The sequence below is a fragment of the Babylonia areolata genome, chromosome 9 (assembly GCF_041734735.1).
Source record: "Babylonia areolata isolate BAREFJ2019XMU chromosome 9, ASM4173473v1, whole genome shotgun sequence".
Lineage (NCBI taxonomy): Eukaryota > Metazoa > Mollusca > Gastropoda > Neogastropoda > Buccinidae > Babylonia > Babylonia areolata.
In genome coordinates this window covers 16,481,125-16,506,124 of record NC_134884.1, presented here as the reverse complement: position 1 = coordinate 16,506,124, position 25,000 = coordinate 16,481,125, and the positions used below count along the sequence as shown (strand labels likewise).

Genomic DNA, 25,000 nt, shown 5'->3' with positions numbered 1-25,000 from the left:
ACTTGCGGCGCCTGTGTCTCGCGCGAGCCTCAATACAAGGAAGAAAGGAAGGGAAGCCCGAGAAAATGCAAAAGAACACACTTACACATTATTGGTGCTCGCCATGTCTGCAGGACGGTTCTTCCAGATGAGATTCACTGTTGATTGTGAGCTTGGAACGTTGTCTCTTCACAGCACAGCACTGGCTTTGAATCAGTTGTGGTGAAAACAGTGGTGGTGAATGAAAAACGAACGCGGATCAACGAACGACGTCCGGGAAGGTTTGACGGAAACACGTGAAGCAAGTCTGGATGATGCAAACCACAGCTGTTGTGCACCAATCAAATTGACCGACTGAGCCAGCACGCGAACACACCCTCTGTTTTGTTGAACAGTGTTCGTTTGTTTTGGTTTATCGTCCTCCGCCGCGTAATATCCAGGAGTGCCGGCAGGGAAGGGGACAGGCAGTTGTGCATGTGTGTGTGTGTTACAACGCAATTGAATGTGTTCTCATGACATTTTTTGTTGTCAGATAACAACAGGTTCGTTTCTTGGGTGGAGGGGGGGGGGAGGCAGTACATTGGAATTTTGAACAATTTGATTGTAGAATATTACGTAAGAAAACTGATACGACTGAGAATGATTAACTGTCACATCTGCTGCAAGTGGGGAAGAAAATCTCAAAGTCACATAAGAAAAAGGCAACACACACACACACACACACACAAAGCGCCGCTATTCCGGAACAGAGCAAAATCGCCACCGCCACGTTCAGTTTTGTCTTACCACTGTACCATCTTTACATGGAAACCGCTGAAACGCAGTTAAGCGCATGCGTGCATACAAAATATGCAATGCCCAGAAAAACGTGGACAAGCTTTCCATTGTTGTCCCCTTCCTTTCAGGCATGTGTGACTGAAACTCAGGCATGTGTGCTGCGGATTGTTTGTGTAACCATTCCTCCCCCAGTCCCCGCTATCTGCTGTTGTGTGATGTGTGGACGTGGCGCGTGGTATCCGTTTTTGTTTTTGTTTTTTACGTCTCCGGAACAGATGTTGCGTGGTGCACAAAGCGTTGGAGACAGATCGACCGACTCCGTCCACTGTCGTGAAATAAATCTGTCATTCCTCAGTGCAACAATACTTATTGATCAGTGCTTGTGCCACATGTGGCGACTATAGCTCTTCCAGTAAAAGTGCCCCATTTTTGTTCTTGTTGTTGCACTTTTCCTCTTCATGGACAGGTTTAGGATTAGCTTTGTCTATCTGTGATCAGTTTTTTGTCCTGCCCAACACTCAGCTAATATCAGAGATTGACATCGGTTTACAGTTGGGCCAACAGCAAAGTGAGACCTGTATTATCAATGGTTTCTCTTTTGCAATGGGAAGTCTTATTGCTTAGTCTTTTGTGAAGGACTATGACTCTCAAACGAGGAGGAAAAATTCCACTGGTTCTTAGTGCTGCAGCATTCGGACTAGTCAGCCTTTGAGAACCATCCCAACGCCGACTGTCCTAAAAACCTCTTGGCCGAGAGAGTGGGGATGCAACGTGGGCAAGACACTCTCCACTATGATTAAATTCAAGCCCACTTAGATAGGCGGGACAGCAGTTCATAACCTCCTCTGCTGTTCTGATGGTCATAGTCGAACACGACTATCATACATCTGTAATTTTGGACTTGAGATTTGTCCATCTGTTATTTAGGACGATGATTATCTTAGTCCACTTTGTAATTTGGAAATAGCTTTGTGTATCTGTAATTTAGGTTTAGCTTTGTATCTGTGTCAGTTTTTTTGTCTGTATGACTGTAATTTGGTTTCACTGAGTTTCATGCAGGTATCAAAGTGTACATGCGGACTGATCCAATAATATGGTACAAGTGAATGACACATTCTGGTGAAAAAAACCCTTAACATAAATCAGGCCCCATGTGTTAGTCGATCCAGCTCACATTCAAACAGCATCTTCTGTACGTGTTTCTCAGTGTTCACAGCTATGTGACAGTGAGTGGAAGGGGATTTGGGAGTACTTATGTTGGAATTTAAGACAAAAGGGATGTGTGTGCGTATGTGTGTGTGTGTGTGTGTGTGTGTGTGTGTTAGATGGATCAGACAGGGTGGTGGTGAAGAACACACTTGTGAGAGTGTGTTATTTGTCCACGTCTAAAATATGTGATGATAAATGAATAAATAAATGTACGTCATTTTATGCTTGCTATATTTTATTTAGACCTCTGTTCGGTTTGTTTCAGAACCTGAACAGAGGGAAATGGACACAGACTTAAGAATTCATGAGGAAACAACACCCAGGAAACAAAAGAGTGAGAGTGGGTGGAATGGGATTTGGGAGTACTTACGTGATAAGATGATGATCCTTTCTTAAAATGTTGTGATGGAAGCTGTGAAATGAGAGGGTGGTGGTGGGGGGAAGAGCAGAGGCACATGATAGGAGAGGAGAGAGGGTTCTGAGATTTGTTGTAAGGGGGTGGGGTGGACGGCATGGATGAGGTGGGATCAGAATGATGTGTGTGCCTGTCTGTCTTTGTGTGTGTGACTGTCAGTCAGTCTGTCTGTGTGTGTATGATTCTATTTGAATGTACATACTTTCCTAACGTAACCATGATTTTATATATAAGTACTTAGCCTTAGCTTCTTATTGACATTTAAAAATAAATTAATGAAATAATGTTTGCACATGTTAAAAAGTTAATATCTGTACATGTGGTTCAACAATTGATGAACCAATCATGAGTCTTGAATCTTTTGTAACTGAACAGTTCTGATGCTGATACTTTTGAAAATAATGTTTATGATTCACACACACACACACACACACATGAACATATATATATAACACACACACACACACATGAACATATATATATATATGTTCATTCAGTCAAAGCAGAACTAATGCACTGTGCATGCATATATATGCATATATTTAACAAATGTTGATGTTGTAACATTTGGTCATAATGGGAGGAACTACAAAGCCAATATCCAGTAAACTGTTATGCCTTTGGATAATTTTACATGAGAAAGTTGGAATATGTCTTTGCACATTTCGCACCAGTGAAGAAATATTTTGCCTTTATGTTTGTGTTTCCATAAAAATTTCAGCTGCACAGTCCTCAGAATGATACCCAAAAGACATCAGACCCTGAAAACAAGAATGAGCAGGACAAGATCCACCTGCCAGAGGAGCACTGGTCTGGTGTTTCCTCCAGTCAGCAGCAGTGGCAAGTGATACAAGTCAGTTATGAGAGAGAGATTTTTTAAATATATTTTTGCCAGTGGGAACGGTTCTTTTACAAGCCTAAGCTAGCCATGTAGGTAAAGTATAGAATATTATTGGTATTAGTGTAACAAAAATTGTAGCACACTATCAGTCTACTGAAAATACTCAAGGCTTGTGGAAAGAAAGTGTAACACAAAGAAATTACTCTGTAATTGTATCACAATGTCAACTGAAAAGTGAAAATAATCGGCTATTGCAAAGAAAGAAACACTTATAATCTCATAGTGATGACACCTGTAATCAACAAACATCCATACATTTGCATTTTACTAATTGATAAAGCTAACTGCTCGAGTGGCTTTGAGTGATATGTGTGTGTGTGTGAGTGTTAGTCACTTAGTATGTTTGTGCATTTGGTGTTGGCTTGTATGAAAGGCCAAATGTGTGTGTGCGTGCGCGTGTGTTCTTGTGTGTGTGTGTGTACATGCATGCGTGCGTGTGTCTGTGTTTACAAACAGATGACAACCATATGGCATTTATGTTTAAGGTTAATTAACAAACTAATCTAAACTTCAGTCCAACAGACCTGGCAGATATATTTTATTATTCAAATTTGTTTTGTTATTTTGTGTGTGTGTGTGTGTGTGTGTGTATGTTGTATGCTGTGCAGGCATCTGATACAGTGTAGTTTCTTGTTGCTTCTGTCTGTGTGTGTTTGGGTGTGGGTGGCACTATGAACACACAACAAAGTGTGGACATTTTTACATGTGCATACTGGTATGTTCTTGTTTCCAAAAACACCCAATCACTGACAAAAAGTTCATTCTTTCATAGTTTCCTGACGTTGTTTGCTTGTGCACCTTGGGCATTTCAATTCATGGTCAAACAATGACAGTAACATCAACATGTGTACATGCAACATGTAGCATGCATCAAAGAAGACAAGCTAATTCATGTTCGTCGTTATATTTAATTTCAAAACCTTAGTCATCACCCAAGGACACACAGTGAACTCTGGACACACCAAATCTTTTTGGGGGAATTTCTCAGACATGCCCCTCCCCTTAGCCAGACTCAGGTGGTTTGGTAAATACAGATAGATCTATATAAATTATAAAATAAACATGAAAAAAGGTTGAAGGTCTGCAACCAAATGAAATAAATGTTTCATATCATCTTCACAGCTCCCATCCCAGTAAACTGTGCCTTTGTCAATTTTTTTGACCAGTGTGTTAGACCAGTCTGAAAGACAGTGTCAGTATCAGTAGCTCAAGGAGGTGTCACTGTGTTCGGACAAATCCATATATATGCTACACCACATCTGCTAAGCAGATGCCTGACCAGCAGTGTAACCCAACACGCTCAGTCAGGCCTTGAGACAACAAACATAACATTTATGTATGATGAAGATTGAATCAAGCCATTGTCTCTGTATTTATACACAAGTATACATATCCCACTGAAGACCATACAACAGAACACAGACATACATGTTTGCTACACTCAGGCACTTTGACATGTTACTGAGGAGGGTATTTCATGTTAAAAGGGCATGACAGAGGGAGTTAACATCCCAAATTATAGGATACCAAGAGTATGTCTGATGCTATAACTGTAGTGTATGGGATACTTATGGGTATCTATGTGATGAGCTTCACAATCCTTTCTGACTCATTCACTTCATAGTAAGAGTACATTCAATGATTCATACTGCACTTTTAAACATCTAAAACAGCTTTAAATATTTCTGCAATGAATCAAGCCACTTAACACTCTTACCAAAGGAAACAGTGGTACGATCAGCAGTCTGAAATGGAGAAACTCCATACAGCCATAGAAACACTGTTCAATCAATCACACGACAACCAGGATTAAACACACACACACACACACACACACACACACACACACACTGGCACACACTGACTGACACACACATTCAAACATACATCACACACACACACACACACACCAGCAGACAACAGTCAAACTGTCAGAGCAAAGTCGACAGGTGTGGTGGCCGAATGGTTTGAACGCTGGATTCTTGCCCTAATTTCTAGAATTCAATCCCCTGTTTTAGAGCACCTGGTGGGTTAACTCCCCTGTTAAGCATGGAGTTTTTTCCCCATTACCGATGTCAACAAATGTGCTGACCTGCTAGTGCCTGCACCCTCTTCATGTGTGTACGCATGCAGAAGATCAACTTCACATGTTTAAGATCCTGTAATCCATATCAGTGTTCAGTGGGGTTATGGAAACAGCAACATACCCAGCATGCACATCCCCGAAAATGGACTATGGTTACCTAAATGGCGGAGTAAAACAGTCATACACCTAACAGCCCACTTGTGCATATACATGGGGTTGCAGCTAACGAACGCAGAAGAAGAAAGAGCAAAGTGGAGCCATGTCTGCTGGGTTCTCTCACCAATCACCATTCCGTTCTTGAGTGCATGTGTACCAGTAGAGCGGATTTCTTCTTCGTAATTTTACCAGAGGACAACGCTGTTGTTGCCACGGGTTCTTTTTCAGTGTGCCAAGTGGGTGCTGCACTCAGGACCTTGGTTTTTCACCTCACCTGAATGACTGGACGCTCAGTTTGATTTTCAAGTCAAACTTGGGAAGAAAGGGTGAGAGGGTGAATCGAACCCAGACCCTCACAGACACAGTACTGACAGATAAGCGTCTTAACCATTCTGCCACCTTCCTCCTTATACCTTCCTTCTTGTCTCCTGACCCGCTCTTTTCCACCACACGGTCTGCCCTTTGCTTCCATTCACTGGTCAGTACCTGGCCTTCCTTGCCCTCAACTTATTATCATTATTCTCATTGTTGCTTTTCACATGCGTAGCCTCTGACGCATTCTGAACATCACCTGGCAGGACAAGGTCCCAAACAACACTGTCCTGGAAAGAGCTGGATGCACGCTGCTGAAACAGAGACGCATGCACTGGCTCGGCCTTGTCGTGCGCATGGACGACAGACGGATCCCTAAAGACCTCGTCTACGGAGAACTTGTGCAGGGAAAACGTCCCACAGGCAGACCACAGCTGCAATTCAAAGACGTGTGCAAGAGGGACCTAAAAGCCTTGAACATCGACCAGAACAACTGGGAAGCAACAGCCATCGAATGGTCAGCCTGGAGACAGACTGTGCAGAAACTAAAGGTCTTTCCAAGTTCAAAGAGACACTCGCTCAGCAGCACGAGGAAAAGAGAATGAGAAGAAAGGCTGCAGCCCAGGCAGACAGACCAGCGTCAGACTTCGTCTGTGCCCTCTGCCACAGGGACTGTCATTCCCACGTCGGACTGGCCAGCCACACCCAACGCTGTACCAGAATAAACACCTAGAGTGCAACTCCATAGTCTTCCGAGACTGAAGGATGCCTACAATGGCTTATAGTTCAGCCGACCGCGCAGGGCCATCCATATCAGGACTGCCCAACAACACAAATGTCCAGCCGTGTTAACCTTTTCACCGCCAAGCTCGCATTTATGCACAGGCATAGAAGAGGATCCATGTCAATGAAAGGTGACCATTCATTGGTCTGTTATCCAAGAACCTACTGCTCTTAATGTTTGGTGGTAGGATAGGCCATATTTTCTATATATCGCAAGGGGAATCCCTAGTTGTTCATTGCCACTGTCTTTTCTGTGTTTATACCACAAGAGAATTTTGTATTCTACATTAACTGGCGGTGAAAGGGTTAAGCACAAAACTGTCACATACACAAAGGAAAAAAAACAACTCACAACCAAAACCATATGTTAAATCAAGCTTAATGGTAAAAAAAAAAACCCAAAAAAAACACACAAAAAACAAACAAACAAAAACCACCTTTCACCCCAATCATAAATTTTATAACTGAAATAATCTGCTCTCAATTTCGGACATTCAAGAGCAATTAAAAAAACCCAAAGAAATGACTACCCCTGTACCAGCCTGGTCAACTTAAAGTTATCTGACAAAAAACTGACAACTGAAGCCATAGGATGTGATGAACATGTATGATCTCTGACTGAGAGAGTCATTGGAGCTGCCAAAAGTGGTACACAGGTTTATCGGCTAACTTCATAAAACTGAAGCTTCTGCCAGCACTGGGTTTTGGTGCACACCCATTGTTTACTATAATATTGCTAAAACTCTATGTGTGTGTGTGTGTGTGTGTGTGTGTACTGAAACCATAATCAAACCTTGTGAATGTGGGGGGGGGGGGGGGGGTGAAGGATTTCAAACCTGTACAATGTTATTACAATGGAATAAGAAGATATAGATATCTGACCACCCATGAAGTTCTAATCTTCTGAGTACAAAGTCTAATCTTATGAGTACAAAGGAACATGAAGGTAAGTTTCACAAATCAAAGGCAAAGATATATACATATCCACAATTGGGAATTGCTTGTACAAAGCACAATCCTTGAGTTATATACATCTTTAGATAAATCCCACACACCAGTGGCAAAGGCATTATGCAAACAGTAAATCGTACTATACTATATTGGATTACTTATGCAAAGCACTATTCTCATGCTTCTGAACGACAAACTTTCACTTTGTGACTTTCAGTGAGTCACATTTGTCACACACACACACACACACACACACACACACACACAACAAGTCCATTTGTGAACAAATAAGTAATATACATGTCACACAGCATCCCTGGATATAAGTCAAAACAAAAACAAGAAGAGAGGCAAGGCCTTCAAGACTCACTTGTGATACACTTAAAAAAAAAAACACCTAATCATTAAAATGTGTTCTGTATTTGTTATTATAAAGCTTCGGGTTAATTCTTTTTTTAAAGAAAAAAGAAAGAAAGAAAAAAAAAAGCCCTGAAGGCAGATTCGAACCCCACATGTTCGGGTGAGAAGAAACTGTCTTACTCATTACACTATTGTGGCTCCTTAACCGACGTTGAAAATTTTAACATTTAAACATGCTTTTTTAAGGGCGATAAATTGATTACGGTATTCGCAGTGAGAACACTGTTTAAATCATATCATTCTGATGTATCTTGGGCATTCAAAAAATCTTTAAGGGCAATTAAGAATCCTTTTTTAAGTCCACGATAAAGGAGACATGGCTGTCGTGGCAATCACACTGCAACATTTAGCCGTTTTCTCTGGATCTAGATAGATGTACAAGTTTAGTTACACCCGCCGGGAATGTATGACACGGTCGATTCAATTTCTCTTTTATGTTCATTCTAGTTTTATAGTTTTAAAGTTGATATGAAAATTTAGTATTTTGTTAAACTAATAACATGTAGAGCCAAGTACAAGTACTTCTAAACGTCATATGAAATGAAAAGAACTTAATTTTGAGAAAAGTCAAGACTTGAAATTTTTACGTTTCATCAAGGGTATTAACTCTCATTGTTTATTATTTTTAACTATGAATTCCGACTGATTTTGTTGATATTTTTATTGCAGTTTGAGGCATAATCCAGTAAGTGATGAGGTGTTCACAAATCTTTCTCTGAATAAATATTTAACGGTCTCCTTCTCCAACTTTCCATCACATGTTATCATGTATTGTCAACTGAATATAGGATTGAACGGGCTGGTCAACAACTTGAAACAAAATGGCATCCTTCGCCTTCGCGAGGAATATGAGCACACGCTTTGAATATATATAACTATGTGTACGCAATTGATTTTTGCCCATGACCTTCAGGACTCGGCCAATAGATCTATCAAATCCACTCATAGTATTAATTTGAGTATTTTCCGAAATAGACCACTTGGGCGAATGAACATAGTGAAAGCCCTGTACACTTTTTATGTATTGAGTATAATTTCAAAATGTAATGTTTAAGATAAGATAGATCAGATTAAAGCAAATTAACCCCCCTAGCAATAATTACAGATTAATTTCCCCTTTTTACTAACTGCAACAAAGACATGCACCAGAAATATAACTTCCATGCTTGGCAAAAGAAGTTCCTGTTTGAACAAAAAAAAGATAAAAATGACTGCTCTTGATGCTGTCAGAATATCAGATCAAAATGCCAAGTTTAGAGAACAAAAATATATAAATATAGCAGTAAATTCATTTTGCATATAATTTGGCTTCTCTTTTTTTTCTTTTCTTTTTTTTTTTTGTGCCCATCCCAGAGGTGCAATATTGTCTTAAGTTAAACAAGATGACTGGAAAGAACTGAATTTTTCCTATTTTTATGCCAAATTTGGTGTCAACTGACAAAGTATTTGCAGAGAAAATGGCAATGTTAAAGTTTACCACGGACACATGACACACACAGACAACCAAACACCTTGTTAAAACATAAGACTCACTTTGTTTACACAAGTGAGTCAAAAAAACAGAACCCCTTTAATGTTTAACTATTAAACACAGCATGAACGTGACCAATCATTTCAATTCCCAGAGTTTCAACTGAACATAAACACTCACACACACACACACACACACACATGCACATACATGTAGACATACACACAAACTCACACACACATGCATGCAGGCACACACACACACACACACACACACACACAGTGACACAGTGCAACTTAACAACACTGACATCCACATTTAAAAAAAAAAAAAAAAAGTTCAGACAGACATCCACAAGCAGAATTCCATGGCGCAGTAATACTGCTGGGACGAGGAGAGGATACCCTCCCAGTCATATGAGCGTTAAGTGTCTAAGACATGACCCTTTTGTGGTCTATCTTTTTTTTTTTTTTTTTTAGTTGCTGCCTTGGATGGAATGACAAGTTGCGTGAGTGCGTGTGTGTGAGTGCGTGTGTGCACGCACATGTGTGTTCATGTATGCCCACACATCAGTGAGTACTAATGGAGTGTGGATGTGTGTAGGTAAGAATGAGAGTAGGTAAAGCCGTATGGTCTGTGTTGAGTCACAGGAAGACAAGTTATTCAAACGTCACCACCGACAAAGTGACTCATCAGCAATACTGAGTCTCCTCTGGCATGTGGCCTCATATATATATATATATATATATATATATATATATATATATAAGTTTTAACAAGAAGAATAAATAAATAGAGTGAGGAAGTCTATTTTCCTGTTACTTTTATTTGTTTTATTATCACAAACATTACTGCGTTAAAAGTTCATGACAACATCAGTTTCATTTTAGCCCAGTTCCTGGTGCAACTTGAGTTTCACCTGGTCGGTTGTAATTTGTAGTGTTCTGTGTCCTTCCCTTTGTCGTCTATCACAGTTTCTCTCTGTCTCCTGGCTTTCTCTTCACACCCTCTCTCTTTCCCTGACAAGGTATGTTCTGATTAACGCTGACAGCGTAACACTGAGTGTGTCTGAGAAAATGTATGCACCACGTGTAAAAATTGCTGAGTTTTGACTGTTCTCTTACATCATCAAGTCATACATGTTCTGCGTTGTCATGAGCTGAAAATTGCCCTCCATGTGCTTGCTGTGTGGATTGGACGTCAAAACAAAAACAAACTGCTCTGTTCGTTAATTCCCTGGCGAATTTGATACTGAACCTGAATTTGAATCAACACTCGGACGGTTGAGGACATCACTTCATGCGAAGACACCACAAACACGGGCCAGAATCTGCAAGCGGCGACAGCAGCGGGGACGACTGGTGGCAGCTCTGACAAGCCGAGAGCAGCGGTGCAGTGGTTGGTTGGCTTGCGGAGACTGATCTCCCGACATCACTGGCACTGCAGACAGCAAGTTATGAGCAGTGACACAGCAGGTGGTCCGTCAGTTCACTGAGGCTGATGGCCACCACACAGCGCTGTCAGTGTCACAGTCACCGACGCCTCGGGCAATGCCAGTTGTAAGCGATGACACAGCACATGCTACCACATGCTACTGCAAGTTAAAGTTTCAGTTTCTCCAGTTGTAACTGCGTTTGGACAAATCCGTTTATGCCTAACAACATCTGGTTGGCAGATGCCCGACCAGCAGTATGACCCAACCCGCTGGTCGGGACTGGAGTGCATGCATCTATTTGTGTTCTTCTCAAGAGTGGATTTCTTCCACAGAATTTTGCCAGAGGAGAACATGAATGTTGCCATGGGTTCTTTTCCAGAGCGCCAAGTGCATGCTGCACACAGGATCTTGGTTTATCATTCCATCTGAATAAACAGTTCAATTTGATTTTCCAGTTAAACTTGGGACAAAGGGCGAGACTGGCATTCAAACCCAGACCCTCACACACACTATAATCGGCTGATATTGAGTGATAAGCATCTTATCAGTTCTGGTGCCATTCTGCAAGTTGAAAGCTGTAATACAGTTGTAACTGACACCTCACACTACCGCAAGTTGAACGGAAGTCAGCAACACCTCACACCAACTACAAGTTGGTCATTAAACTACAGTGGTCATTAACACCTCATGCCGCCCCAAGCTGAAAGTAGCAATACAGTAATCACTGAAACCTCAACACTTCTGTTGAGAACCGTGACACAGGAATCACTGAAACCTCAACACTTCTGCTGAGAACCAGTGACACAGGAATCACTGAAACCTCAACACTTCTGTTGAGAACTGTGACACAGGAATCACTGAAACCTCAACACTTCTGTTGAGAACCATGACACAGGAATCACTGAAACCTCAACACTTCTGTTGAGAACTGTGACACAGGAATCACTGAAACCTCAACACTTCTATTGAGAACCATGACACAGGAATCACTGAAACCTCAACACTTCTGTAAGTTGAGAACCGTGACACAGTAAGTTGAGAGAGGTGACACAGAAATCACCGACCCCTCAGGACACTACTGCAAGCTGAGGGCAGCGATGCAGTAGTTGGTCAGCTTGTTCAGATCTGTCTCGGCGCGGTGGTTCTCCAGCACCTGCCGGATGCGTGCCTCCTGGTCCTTCTCCGGGAACACACCCTTCAGCGCCTCAAACAGCTGCTGCGTCACCTTCTCATGCCGCCGCCGCGCCCCTTGTACTGACGAACTCGCCATGGCTGCGGGCGGATTCTGCCACACTCCCGAATCCTGCATCGCCTTTGGGCGGCCCTGACCTTGACTTTGACCCCTGCCCCTTCCCTGGGCGTTTGGTGGACGTTGGGTGTACGGCTGTCGTTGGTGAGGGAAAGGCGCCCGGGCTGTGCTGCTGCTGCAACCGGAACAGTCAGAGAGAGAGAGAGGCAGAGAGAGGGGGAATGATTAGAGATCAAGAAAGATGCAGACAGAATCAGAGAGAGAATGAGTATGATAAGAGATAAACAAAGAAGCAGACAGAATCAGAGAAGGAATGATCAGAGATAATCAGACAGAATCAGAGAGAGAGAGAGACGGGGAATGATTGGAGATAAACAAAGATGCAAACAGAATCAGAGAGAGAGAATGAGTATGATTAGAGATAAACAAAGATGCAGACAGAATCAGAGAGAGACAGAGAGAATTATCAGAGATAAAGAAAAGATGCAGACCGAATCAGAGAGAGAGAGGAAGATTTGTGATAAACAAAGATGCAGACAGAATCACAGAGACAGAAAGAATGATCAGAGATAAGCAAAGATGCAGACAGAATCACAGAGACAGAGAGAATGATCACAGATAAGCAAAGATGCAGACAGAATCACAGAGAGAGAGAGAATGATCAGAGATAAGCAAAGCTGCAGACAGAATCAGAGAGATAGAAAATGATCAGAGATAAACAAAAACGCAGACAGACAGAGCAGCTGAAAGACTGGGGGTGAATCAGAGAGACCCGAAGTACATGAAGAAAGACACCTTGTTAGGCATGCATGTTTGCTGGTTTTGACGTATTCTGACCTGCAGCCTGTCCCAGACTGACAGACATTATCCACTTCACAATTTCCTTGTTTGCCCCTTTCATTTTTTGTATCCATGTAGATTATGTACAGAATGTTCTCAATAAGAAATATTAAAAAAATTCCAAAAGAGAACAAAATAGACACAAAGTATGTTGATGTGTACACAAACAATTTTTCTCCTCGTTCACCCCTCTTCTCAACAGGAGCAACAGCCAAGCGGTTTCTAAATTCTTTTCAATCCTGGGTTTGAATCCTGGTCACAACACCTTGCTGGTTGGGGGTGGAGATTTTCTCAATAACCCAGGTCAACTGATGTGCAAACTAGCTAGTTCCTAACTCCCCCTGCCCCCTCCCCCTCTATGCATATAAATCCATGCAGAAGATCAAATACACATATTAAAGACCCTGTCCTCCATGTCGGCATTCAGTGAGTTATAGAAAGAAGCACAAACCCAGCATGCACGTCCCTGATAAAGAAGTATGGCTGTGTGAGATGACAATAAACTGGCCTCTCATATGCAGCAGGAATGTTTGTTATCGGCTGTGCTGAACAGAGTGGAAGGGCTAGGTTATCTCCCTTAGACCACTTGGCTCATACCTCAGAGCTATCGGGGACCCAAGTTGAATAACGTCTTGGAATGTCTAAAACTAATTAATGAGGGGTTGTAAGCGCCCTTTGTTAATTTTCCCCGCCATCAGAAGTGTAGGAATATCTTTCTTTACTCTTGTATACCAATTTGATTTGGCCTAGTTGGTAAGAATTTTTCTTTTTTTTTTTTTTTGCTTTAGGTTTTAGTTTCAGAAAATTTTATGTTTATTATTTTGTGAATAATAGTATTGTTGGGACTGAATCTGTGGGTACTACAGTGTGTTGAGGAAGGATGAAAATAATACCTTGGGCATCTTCTTAGAGCTCTGGGTCACTGTGGCTCCAACCACTGGAGAGACAACATCACACAGCAAGCAGGTGCTTTGTGGAAAGGGAGAAACTGGGTGACTTAGGTTCACCGGCAGAATGTGTGTGTGAGGCAAAAATTTTCCATCTGCTCAGGAAAAAAGAAAAAAAAAAAAAGAAAAAAAGAGAAACAAAAGTATGGACCACCAAACAGAATTCCATACTTTTGTTTCTCTTTTTTTTTTTCCTGAGCAGGTGGAAAATTTTCCATACCAAACACAATGCCAAACAGAATTTCAAATCTTGTCTGCTACACCTTTGACAAAGTAAGAGTGCTGGATATCCCAGTATCAATGTTCAATTTTCATCTTTCTTTTTCTCTTCTTTTTTTTAAAAACTTGAAAAAAACATTTTTTTTAACATATTCAAACTCTTTGTTGAACGGCACTGGTCAAAGGTTTCATTAAAATTCCAAGAATTTACCAGACCCTAATGTGCAAAATGTATTTCCCCAAAACTTTTCCTGCCCTGTAAATGATTCTCTCATTTTTCCAAAGACATCTCAGCTCTGTGAATGTTCTCTCATTTTATCAAAGACTTTTCCAGCCCTCTAGATGACTCAATCATTTTCCCAAGACTTTTCCAGCCCTGTAGATGACTCAATCATTTTCCCAAGACTTTTCCAGCCCTGTAGATGACTCAATCATTTTCCCAAGACTTTTCCAGCCCCGTAAGTGGTTCTCTCATTTTTCCAAGAATTTTTCTGCCCTGAAAATGGTTCTTTCATCATTTTTTTTTTCAATACTTTTTTCCAGCCCTGGAAATGGTTCCATCATTCTACCAAGACTTTTCCAGCTCTAGAAGTGGTTCTCTCATTTTTTTCAAAGACTTTTCCAGCCGTAGAAATGGTTCTCTCATTTTTTCCGTTTTTTCAAAGACTTGTCCAGCCCTAGAAATGATTCCATTACTCCGCCAACACTTTTCCAGCCCTAGAAATGGTTCCATTATTCTACCAAGACTTGTCCAGCCCTAGAAATGGTTCCATTATTCTACCAAGACTTGTCCAGCCCTAGAAATGGTTCCATTATCCAACCAAGACTTGTCCAGCCCTGGAAATGGTTCCACCATTCTACCAAGACGTTTCCAGAACTTCAGGACCCTGTATGAGCCCAGCTCTGTTCGGACTGTTCCCTTCTTACCCCTCGGCGGCGCCTGCCTGACTGTTGGGCGTCTTCCTGAGAAACTGTTCCAGCGTGGGCCCGTAGCGCCCTAAGGGGTCTGAGGGTAGCAAGAAATGGTCGTCGGAAAACACATAGGACAGCACCCTGCACATACACACACAGCACCACCCTCACTCACAGTCAGCTTCAACATCTCAATGTATTCCAACATGTCTGCATGAAATGCGCTTATGTTAACATGTCTTATTGTGATGTGCTTTGTGCCTTCTGACTGTTGGGAAAACAACATGATGAGAATAAAATCTATTGTTGCATGTTTTAACATTTCTCTTTTGTAATGTGCTCATGTTAACATGTCTAACTGTGATGTGCTTTGAGCCGTCTGATTTTCAGGAAGATGCACAATATAAATGAATCTATTATCATCATATTCTTTTTTGTTTGGCTTATCCGTTTGTTTGTTTCACTTCAGTGTATTCTTTTTTTTAAATATTTTTTTTTACCTAAAAAAAAGAAAAATGAAATAATGTCAGTGGTGGTGTAAGCATGTGAGTTGGTAGGCATGTGTGTCTGTGTGTGCGCGCGCACATCTGAGTGTGTATATGGAGTGGGGGGATGGGGGGGGGGATGTCAAGCATGTATGTGTGTGTGTGTGTGCTCACACGCATGCATGTATATATATATATATATAATGTGTGTGTTGGTGCTGTTGCATGTGTATCTGTGGGCGCATGTTTGCATGCGTGCATACGCATGTGTCTGTGCCGGTGTCTGTGTGTGTATATATGACTGTGCGAATTCATATTCACATATTATATGAAGATATAAAAATATATACAGTAAAACTTTTTGATTACCTTTTACATGCCATGCAAAACAGGTCTCTGTAGGAAGAGCTTTTCAGAGAGAGGACGACTGCCTAGTACTTACATACATACACATAACTCTGTACATGCACAAGCACATACATACACACACATACATACATACACACACACACACACACCACAGACACATACTGATTAAAAACTGAGTGACAGATAGGGAAAGAGACTGAGGGAAAATGAGAGAGAGGGAGATATAGAGAGAGACAGAGACAGAAAGAGAGAGAGAGATGTATTTATGGTACTTGCTGATAAATTCAGTGACAAAGTGCAACTGTTGTGTTCCATAAAGATAAGATCTGACAAAATGTCAACGATCACACATGTTGTGATCTCACGGTAAATGGAAAAAAAAAAAGGAATGAATTCAAAAAACACTCTGTTATGTCCTCTAAACTACATGCACTGTATCTCCTTAAACGACATCATCATAAAGGATGTTTTATATCATTTTTATTGCATGCTGTCAGCACTTTCTCTTGTGAACTTTTTTTTTTTTTTTGAATCTTTAAAAATCAACTGACTTTGTTAACTCAGAGACAATTTTCTTTTCTGTGCAAATATACTCACTGCACAGCAGAGGCATTTAAAATACCAAGGCCTCTTTGTCATCTGATCGCTGGTGTGCTATCACAATTTGGAACTTCTTGACCAATTTTTTGACTATCTGAAGGTCTATTGCTAAGAGGAGTATGAAGGCAGCTCAGCAGCGTGCGTAGGAGAGAAACAGTATCAGACTGAGGAAGAAATAATGTCATTTTTCAGGTCATTATGAGGTGGTGGTTGTTGATACAGGTCATCACCAAAAGTTCTATTTTAACATCATCATCATCATTACATCAAAACCATCAACATTACTATGATTACTATACTAACTGAAACAACCAGCGAAATAGTACAAAACAATACCATTTCTTAAACAAGGAAAACAAACAAACAAACAAAAAAGTGCAGGCATTACCATACCTGTTTTCAACGATGAAAGCATATTCATCATTAAACTCTCGGAAGTTATCATTGGAGACGACTACAGCATCTTCCCTCTTGGCCAGTTCCAGAATAAAACTGCACATAGTTGATATGATTATGTATACAATACAGACATAGTCAGATATCAGAGTGCTTCATTTTTTTTTCCTTCACAAAAAAAAAAAAAAAAAAAAAAAAAGAAGAAGAAAAAGCATGCTCAAATGAAATTTTAGAAAGTGTTACTGTTTTAGTTTTTCAATTATTGAACAAATCACTGCTAAGACATCCCAAGCAGGGGTGGCTGCATTTTGCTGTAGTCTTCACAGTACTGACTGGGTTAAAACAAGATCAAGTGCACTTGAAATCTTCACCAATCACTCTAAGATACGAAAAACAAATAAAACTGCACGCAGAAAAATATACAAAAAAATGGGTGGCGCTGTGAGAGCAGCCCGAATTTCACACAGAGAAATCTGTTGTGATAAAAAGAAATGCAAATACAAATACAAATGCAAATAAGACTAGCCGTAACGATTATCAGCGAGGACAATTTAAAAGAATCTTGTCTTTTGATGTTTCCAGCCCAATCGCCACACAGGGCCACATTGGGGACAAAAAACTGTAAAAATACTAGTCCCATAGAACCTGAAATTGAAACAAAACTGAGCAGAAAAAGCACATCCAGAAATGTTGATACCTTATCCTTTCATTATTTTATTCTTCTTTTTTTTTTTTTTTTAAACTGGTTGGTTGGTTGTTGGGTTTCAAAAGAGTGTCAACTCTCTCCAGTCGCTGGGCCTCAATCGAGGCCCCACTTTTTTACAACTGTTTCAGATGAAGGAACCTGATCAGAGCTTTATGACATTCTGAATTACTGGAGTGGCACCTATTTTGCACAAGGGTGTTATCAGCTAACATCTTAACTGACCTTGCCACTCTCCATTGCAACCAACAGATGCAGAGTGTGTTGCTGTTCTCACGAGTAGGAGAGTAATTCAGGAGGTGACTGGCATCTGACCCAGTTTCTTCCCAGATACAAGGCAGACAACTGTTTCAGATAAGAGAGCCCAGTCATGGCTGTACAGCGTTCTGAATTCAGACCGTTTCAAACTCATTGTGCTTTCCGGGATCCACTCACAAGTCATAAGTCAACTAACTCATTGTGTTTCAGATCAGTTTGGAAAATTTCAGTCAAACTGACATTTGTTTTTGGTGATTCTTTTTTAGCTAAAACATACATACAGGCTGTGTGTGGAGAAAGTTGGGGGGGGGGGGGAAACTTGCAGTACTGAGTGAGTTAAAGGACTCACTGGTCATTGAAGCAAACAATGTGTTTGTGGTTGAAGGTTGCAGTACTGAGTGATTTAAAGGACTCACTGGTCATTGAAGCAAACAATGTGTTTGTGGTTGAAGGTTGCAGTACTGAGTGATTTAAAGGACTCACTGGTCATTGAAGCAAACAATGTGTTTGTGGTTTAAGGTTGCAGTACTGAGTGAGTTAAAGGACTCACTGGTCATTGAAGCAAACAATGTGTTTGTGGTTGAAGGTTGCAGTCCTGAGTGAGTTAAAGGACTCACTGGTCCTTGAAGCAAACAATGTGTTTGTGGTTGAAGGTTGCAGTACTGAGTGAGTTAAAGGAGTCACCGGTCATTGAAGCAAACAATTTGTTTGAGGTCAAGGTTGCAGTCCTGAGTGAGTTAAAGGAGTCACTGGTCATTGAAGCAAACAATTTGTTTGAGGCTGAAGGTTGCAGTACTGAGTGAGTTAAAGGAGTCACTGGTCACTGAAGCAAACAATGTGTTTGTGGTTGAAGGTTGCAGAACTGAGTGAGTTAAAGGAGTCACTGGTCAGTGAAGCAAACAATGTGTTTGTGGTTGAAGGTTGCAGTACTGAGTGAGTTAAAGGACTCACTGGTCATCGTAGCAAACAATGTGTTTGACGCTGAAGGTTGCAGTCCTGAGTGAGTTAAAGGACTCACTGGTCAAAGTAGCAAACAATGTGTTTGTGGTTGAGGGTTGCAGTCCTGAGTGAGTTAAAGGACTCACTGGTCATTGAAGCAAACAATGTGTTTGAGGTTGAGGGTTGCAGTCCTCAGTGAGTTAAAGGACTCACTGGTCATGGTAACAATGTGTGTGGTTGAAGGTTGCAGTACTGAGTGAGTTAAAGGACTCACTGGTCATGGTAACAATGTGTGTGTGGTTGAAGGTTGCAGTACTGATTGAATTAAAGGACTCACTGGTCATCGTAACAAACGATGTGTTTGTGGTTCAAAGTTCGAGCCGGCGTGTATCCCAGCAATCCCCGCTCCTTCAGCTCCTCCAGGATCTCCTGGTTGGTGACCGGCGGGTGGCGCAACCACGCCTTGTTCTGGTAGGTCTTAGTGAGGGGGACCCAGGCCTTCACCCGATGGCCCCGACTCACAAAGTGCTCCACGCAGATCTTGATGCCTCGACACGAGAACTCCTTGCCGTTGCCATGGCTGCCCACAGACACAGACACACATGTGGGCATGAACGTTGACAAGTACTGTACACAACCTTGTAAACAGCCAGCATCTAGCAAACGTCCACCTCCGTATGTTTGGTTTAAAATTGTGCACATGGCAAAATACCTTGTGAACGCTCAAACTCCCCCTCCCCCCCCCCCCCCCCCCTCCCACTGTAACAAAAAAAAAAAGAGTAAATAATGATAATCCAGTTTGCTATTTGGAACTGTGTTGCTTTAAAAAGCAACTGTATGTGTGAGTGTGTGTGTGTGTGCGTGGAGGGGAGGGTGATTAGGGGTGCATGTGAAAATGAAGCTGCTGTTGTGTACTGCTTGCTTGTATGTGTTTTTGATATGTAATTTTTTTTTTTTTTTGGTCCAACCTTTGTCACGTTGCATGTGTGCGCATGTGTGTACTGGACATGGATATGGGCTGAGATACTGTGTTTAGTGAGTGAGTGACGAGCCTATGGATGCACAATTAATTTCCAAATGGATGAATAAAGATGTATTGTATTGTATTGTATCTTAGTTTCACCATCCAGTGCCGAGTGTTTGAATTCAACTGTATTGCTGAACAAGTTTTGTTTCACAGTGACGGGTATGGTATTCACTTGGATTTTATAATTGGTTGTTGTTTTTTCCAGTGGCTCATTGGCATCTATTGCAGACATTCTATTCTTTACCTCATGGTCTAAGTCTGCACTGCTTTTTAAAGCAACACAGTTCCAAATAGCAAACTGGATTATCATTATTTACTCTTTTTTTTTTCTTTCTGCCACTGGAAAAAACAACAACCAAGTGCGATCAAGAGCCGCGAGGTCATTCCAAGACACAGTGTCTTGTTTCAGAAGCAAGAGTTTTGATGTAAGCTGTTTTGCAGAGAGCAGCAGATCTGTCCTGAGACATTCATTTATAAAATCCAAGTGAATACCATACCCGTCACTGTGAAACAAAACTTGTTCAGCAATACAGTTGAATTCAAACACTTGGCACTGGATTATCCTATTATGCTACGTTCACACTAGGCTGTAACCACGATCTAACCGAATGGTTACATCACTCTCTAACTCACTGGAACCACGAATTTTTGGTTGCAGTGGGTTCCCATCGGTTAGACGATTTTTCGGGAAGACCCGATTTTCAGTTAGACAGGTGGTTAGATGGCCCCCAAAAATATGACTCGGGAGATAAAAATTTTTCGAGGTTACATCGCCCAATCAAGTTATAAACGGTTACAAAGGCATTCACACTAGTCCCCGTCGGTTCCAGTGAGTTAGAGCAGAAAATAGAGGCGGAGCCGAGTTTGAAAAAAACTCCGTCAAAACAAAATAGCATGCCTTGCACGCACGCTGCGTGCGGTATGCAAATTGTCTGGCCCAACACATCTAACCGACTGCAAGTGATTGCAACCTTCTTTGCTTGGTTGGGGTCAGTTATAGTGAGTTACATCGATGCGTGTTGTAACTTGATCAGTTACAGTGTGAATGTATTTAAGCTGGCTGACTGTTATTTTTTTCGTTCTTCTTGCTGCGTCTACACGAATCCACGATTCATGATGACAGGTCAAGATGGAATGAAGAGACCCCCCTGAAACAAGGGGGTTTTATACTTTCAAAGGGAGTTACAAGACCCAAGTTCCAACAGGTTGCAGCAGGTCACAGCAGGCTGGTGGAGATGCACAACCTCAAGACCCCCCACCTCATGGAAACCCACAGGAACCACAGAAAACAAAAGTATACCCCAATCTGTACATGACGCCTCAGCCACAGCACCCCTGTAACTTGGCTTGTAACTTGTTCAAGTTAGAACGAAGTTACAACAGTAGTTAGATGCCACCAGTCTAACTTCAGCGCAAAACAAAACCCAGCCAGCCAGCGAGAACTGCTGCTCTCAGTCAAAAAACGCGCGGGAAAAGGGGCGGAGCCTAATAGTTAGACAGTGGTTAGACGCTTTCCGTTCACACATGCTGTATGAAAAATCTAGAGTTTGTCTCATGGTAGTTACATCCCTCAATGTAACCATTTGGTTAGATCGTGGTTACAGCCTAGTGTGAACGTACCCTTAAAATCTTAAGTTTAATACCCAGCCAGTGCTTCATTGTGAAACTACAATACATCTTTATTCATCCATTTGGAAATTAATTGTGCATCCATAGGCTCGTCACTCACTCACTAAACACAGTATCTCAGCCCATATCCAAGTCCAGTACACACATGCGCACACATGCAACGTGACAAAGGTTGGACCAAAAAATCAAAAAATTACATATCAAAAACACATACAAGCAAGCAATACACAACAGCAGCTTCATTTTCACATGCACCCCTGATCACCCTCCCCTCCACACACACACACACACAGACACATACAGTGTTTATAAAATAACATGTATATTAAGAATAATATTTTCACAATAGGTTTTGCATCTATAAAAACTTCACAAATTGTTAAATGGCAAAAGACATGATCTAAAACAGCACGTACATTAACATAAAATAACATGATTAACATGACAGGGAATGGGCTCCCTGTCAAAGGCAGAGTACCCAGTAAATGCCCATCCCCAACTTCAGGGTGAGATCTGTCCAAAGAGGGGGTGGTGTTTACAAGGTTGTTACAGTGTAAACTGCTCCCACATAAAAGATGTACATACATCAGTGGTTCAAAATACCGAACAACACGTTCGTCTTTATCAAAACATCACGAATAATCCTTCCACTGATGCATACAGACTACTCTCAATGAGAAAAATTCAGAAGGGAAACTGTTTCAAAGCATGCTATTCTTAAAGTAACCATTTTGAGTTTTTTGGGGTTTTTTTTAAAATAGATTTTAAAGTTCCTTGAACAGCGATAAAACAACCTGACAGCCGAGCCTATAAAAATGACAGACAACATTTAGGTTGTGAGAAGACTCACTTGAATAAGAAGTAATAGCTCAGTGGTTAAAGCACTGGACTTTCAATCTGAGGGTCCCGGGTTTGAATTTTGGTAACAGCGCCTGGTGGGTAAAGGGTGGAGATTTTTCCAATTTCCCAGGTCATCATATGTGCAGACTTGCTAGAGCCAAGACGGGCGCAATAGCCAAGTGGTTAAAGCGTTGGACTTTCAATCTGAGGGTCCCGGGTTCGAATCACGGTGATGGCGCCTGGTGGGTAAAGGGTGGAGATTTTTACGATCTCCCAGGTCAACATATGTGCAGACCTGCTAGTGCCTGAACCCCCTTCGTGTGTAAACGCATACAGAAGATCAAATACACACGTTAAAGATCCTGTAATCCATGTCAGCATTCGGTGGGTTATGGAAACAAAAACATACCCAGCATGCACACCCCCGAAAACGGAGCATGGCTGCCTACATGGCGGGGTAAAAACGGTCATGCACGTAAAAGCCCACTCGTGTACATGCGAGTGTATGTGGGAGTTGCAGCCCATGAAAGCAGATGAAGAAGAAAAAGAAGAAGAGCCTAAAACCCTTCACATGTGTATATGCACACAATAGATCAAATATGCATGTTAAAGATCCTGTAATCCATGTAAGCGATTGTCAGGTCAGGTAAGCATTCAGTGTGTTATGGCAACAAGAATCCAGCATGCACACCCCTGAAAACGAAGCATAACTGCCTACATGGCTGGGTAAATAAATAAAACAGTCATACACGTAAAAAATGTTACAAGTCTGTGTGTGTATGTGTGCGTGGCTGAAATCTGAATGAAACAAGAAAATAATGATGAGCGCCTAATGGCAGCCGTCAGATGGCTCTACCTGGGTAGGCAGCCTTTTGTGCATGTTTGTAAGGCTTTTGGAGCTTGGTCTCTGACCTATGATAGGCATTATATAAGTATCCATATCAATCAATCAATCAAAGTTTCTGACCATAGGTCCTTCTTCAAGGACTGTGATAATTTTTTCCACAGATTTCTTCCAAATTTTTCTTTAGAGTTTCTGCATTAATTTGTTAGCTGACTGGTTTCCAAGATCTTTGCGGTGTTTTTTTTTTTTTTTTCTTCTGGCTATAGATTTGGATTTCTTCTGAGATTAAATAAAAGGGAATATTCAGATAAGAAACTGCTATTATGATAATATGTAAAATGTATCAATCATTTAATTTCACCATCAACAAATCAATAATTGGATTATGAACTGTCTCAAGGGCTAGGCTGGGCTGACAGAAGTGTGCGTGCATGCGTGTGTGTGTGTGTGATTAAATGTGATATCACTTTTTCATTTTATGCAAAGAGTCACATTTGTAATCATGAAAACCGCACTCCACACTGTATTACTGTCGTCGTTTTTTGTTTTTTTAAATACTTCTTTCACTCTCCTCAGTATGAAAAATCTCAAATGCCCTAAAACCGTGCACTACTGTAAGAGAACAGCTCCAAGTGAGGTGTTTTAAACATAGAACCTTGTGCATGGGAAGTCTACATGACATGAATATCAAACAGATAATGAGATATTGATCATTATTTCGACAGGCGCCATAGCCGAATGGTTAAAGCGTTGGACTTTCAATCTGAGGGTCCCGGGTTCGAATCACGGTGACGGCGCCTGGTGGGTATAGGGTGGAGATTTTTACGATCTCCCAGGTCAACATATGTGCAGACCTGCTAGTGCCTGAACCCCCTTCGTGTGTATACGCAAGCATAAGATCAAATACGCACGTTAAAGATCCTGTAATCCATGTCAGCGTTCGGTGGGTTATGGAAACAAGAACATACCCAGCAAGCACACCCCCGAAAGCGGAGTATGGCTGCCTACATGGCGGGGTAAAAATGGTCATACACGTAAAAGGCCCACTCGCATATACGAGTGAACGTAGGAGTTGAAGCCCACGGACGCAGAAGAAGAAGAAGAAGAAGATGATCATTATTTCTGTGTTGTTCTCAGCAGCTGTCCATGACACGGAGCATGAACGCCTTATAACTCTAGTCCTTACTGTAAAAATACCTAACAATGTAACAAGCAGTTGCATCCAATGGACTAAACATGGAAACAATATCTGTACTGCAGTGGGCACATTCAATATCACTTTCTCAAACATGTATATTATCCCTCGGCGCTTTTACCTTCTTGGCTTTAGCCTCTTCTTTGTTTGCCTGTGTTTTCAAGGAGATTTAAGCATGTTTTTGATGATGATGTGTGTGTTTTGTGTATGAAGCATGGCTTAACTGTTAGCAACCAGGTGACAGAGCTGATTACCAGTACGAGGACATTAATTACCTCATGGCCACATTTGATCCATCAACAACGATGAATCGGAGATCACTGTTGTCTTTGTTGCCTGTCACTTCTGAATTTGCCCCCGCTGCAAACACACACACAAACACACACACACACAGAGTCAGTGTATCCGATATTTCGTTATCCAAAATCCATAAAAACTGTGTTCACTTCAACAGCCACGACACAGATCAAAACAGTCAATGTTTTGTGATCAGAATTAGTCTCCTATAGCCATAATGGAGATCAAAATGGCCATTTTTGTGTGAGCAGTTCTGTGTCTGCAAAAGCCATAGTCCTATGACAGCAGGTTTGCAAGTACCTACCACAGAAACACAGCACATGCATTATGCAATATTTCATATTCAGGGAAAGAAA

At 41.4% G+C, this 25,000-nt stretch overlaps 2 protein-coding genes and 1 long non-coding RNA gene across 4 annotated transcripts in view; 1 reads left to right on the top strand and 2 right to left on the bottom strand.

Annotated features, from left to right (window-relative positions):
* LOC143285576 (purine nucleoside phosphorylase-like) overlaps window positions 1-343 on the bottom strand; it is a 65,059-nt gene extending 64,716 nt beyond the window's left edge. Inside the window, exon 1 of the mRNA XM_076592971.1 lies at window positions 86-343. Coding sequence (XP_076449086.1) covers window positions 86-105 — 20 coding nt within the window. The 5' untranslated portion in view covers window positions 106-343. The remainder of the gene's footprint in view (window positions 1-85) is intronic.
* An 82-nt stretch (window positions 344-425) lies between these two features.
* On the top strand, window positions 426-9,149 carry LOC143286094 (uncharacterized). Its single transcript, XR_013055750.1, has 3 exons — window positions 426-455; window positions 2,231-2,299; window positions 3,102-9,149. It is a non-coding gene; the product is annotated as an uncharacterized LOC143286094 (long non-coding RNA).
* Window positions 9,150-10,270: 1,121 nt separating this feature from the next.
* LOC143286093 (uncharacterized) overlaps window positions 10,271-25,000 on the bottom strand; it is a 19,371-nt gene continuing 4,641 nt past the window's right edge. Inside the window, exons 4-9 of one of the 2 annotated variants that reach the window (XR_013055749.1) lie at window positions 24,623-24,707; window positions 19,150-19,392; window positions 16,910-17,008; window positions 15,078-15,203; window positions 11,716-12,319; window positions 10,271-11,670 (exon numbers count right to left, since the gene is read on the bottom strand). Coding sequence is in view for 1 of the 2 variants with exons in the window: in XM_076593680.1 (XP_076449795.1) it covers window positions 11,971-12,319; window positions 15,078-15,203; window positions 16,910-17,008; window positions 19,150-19,392; window positions 24,623-24,707 (902 nt within the window). In the remaining variant the exon portion in view is untranslated. Of the gene's footprint in view, window positions 12,320-15,077; window positions 15,204-16,909; window positions 17,009-19,149; window positions 19,393-24,622; window positions 24,708-25,000 lie in introns of both variants that reach the window. The other variant, XM_076593680.1, reaches the window with a different exon arrangement.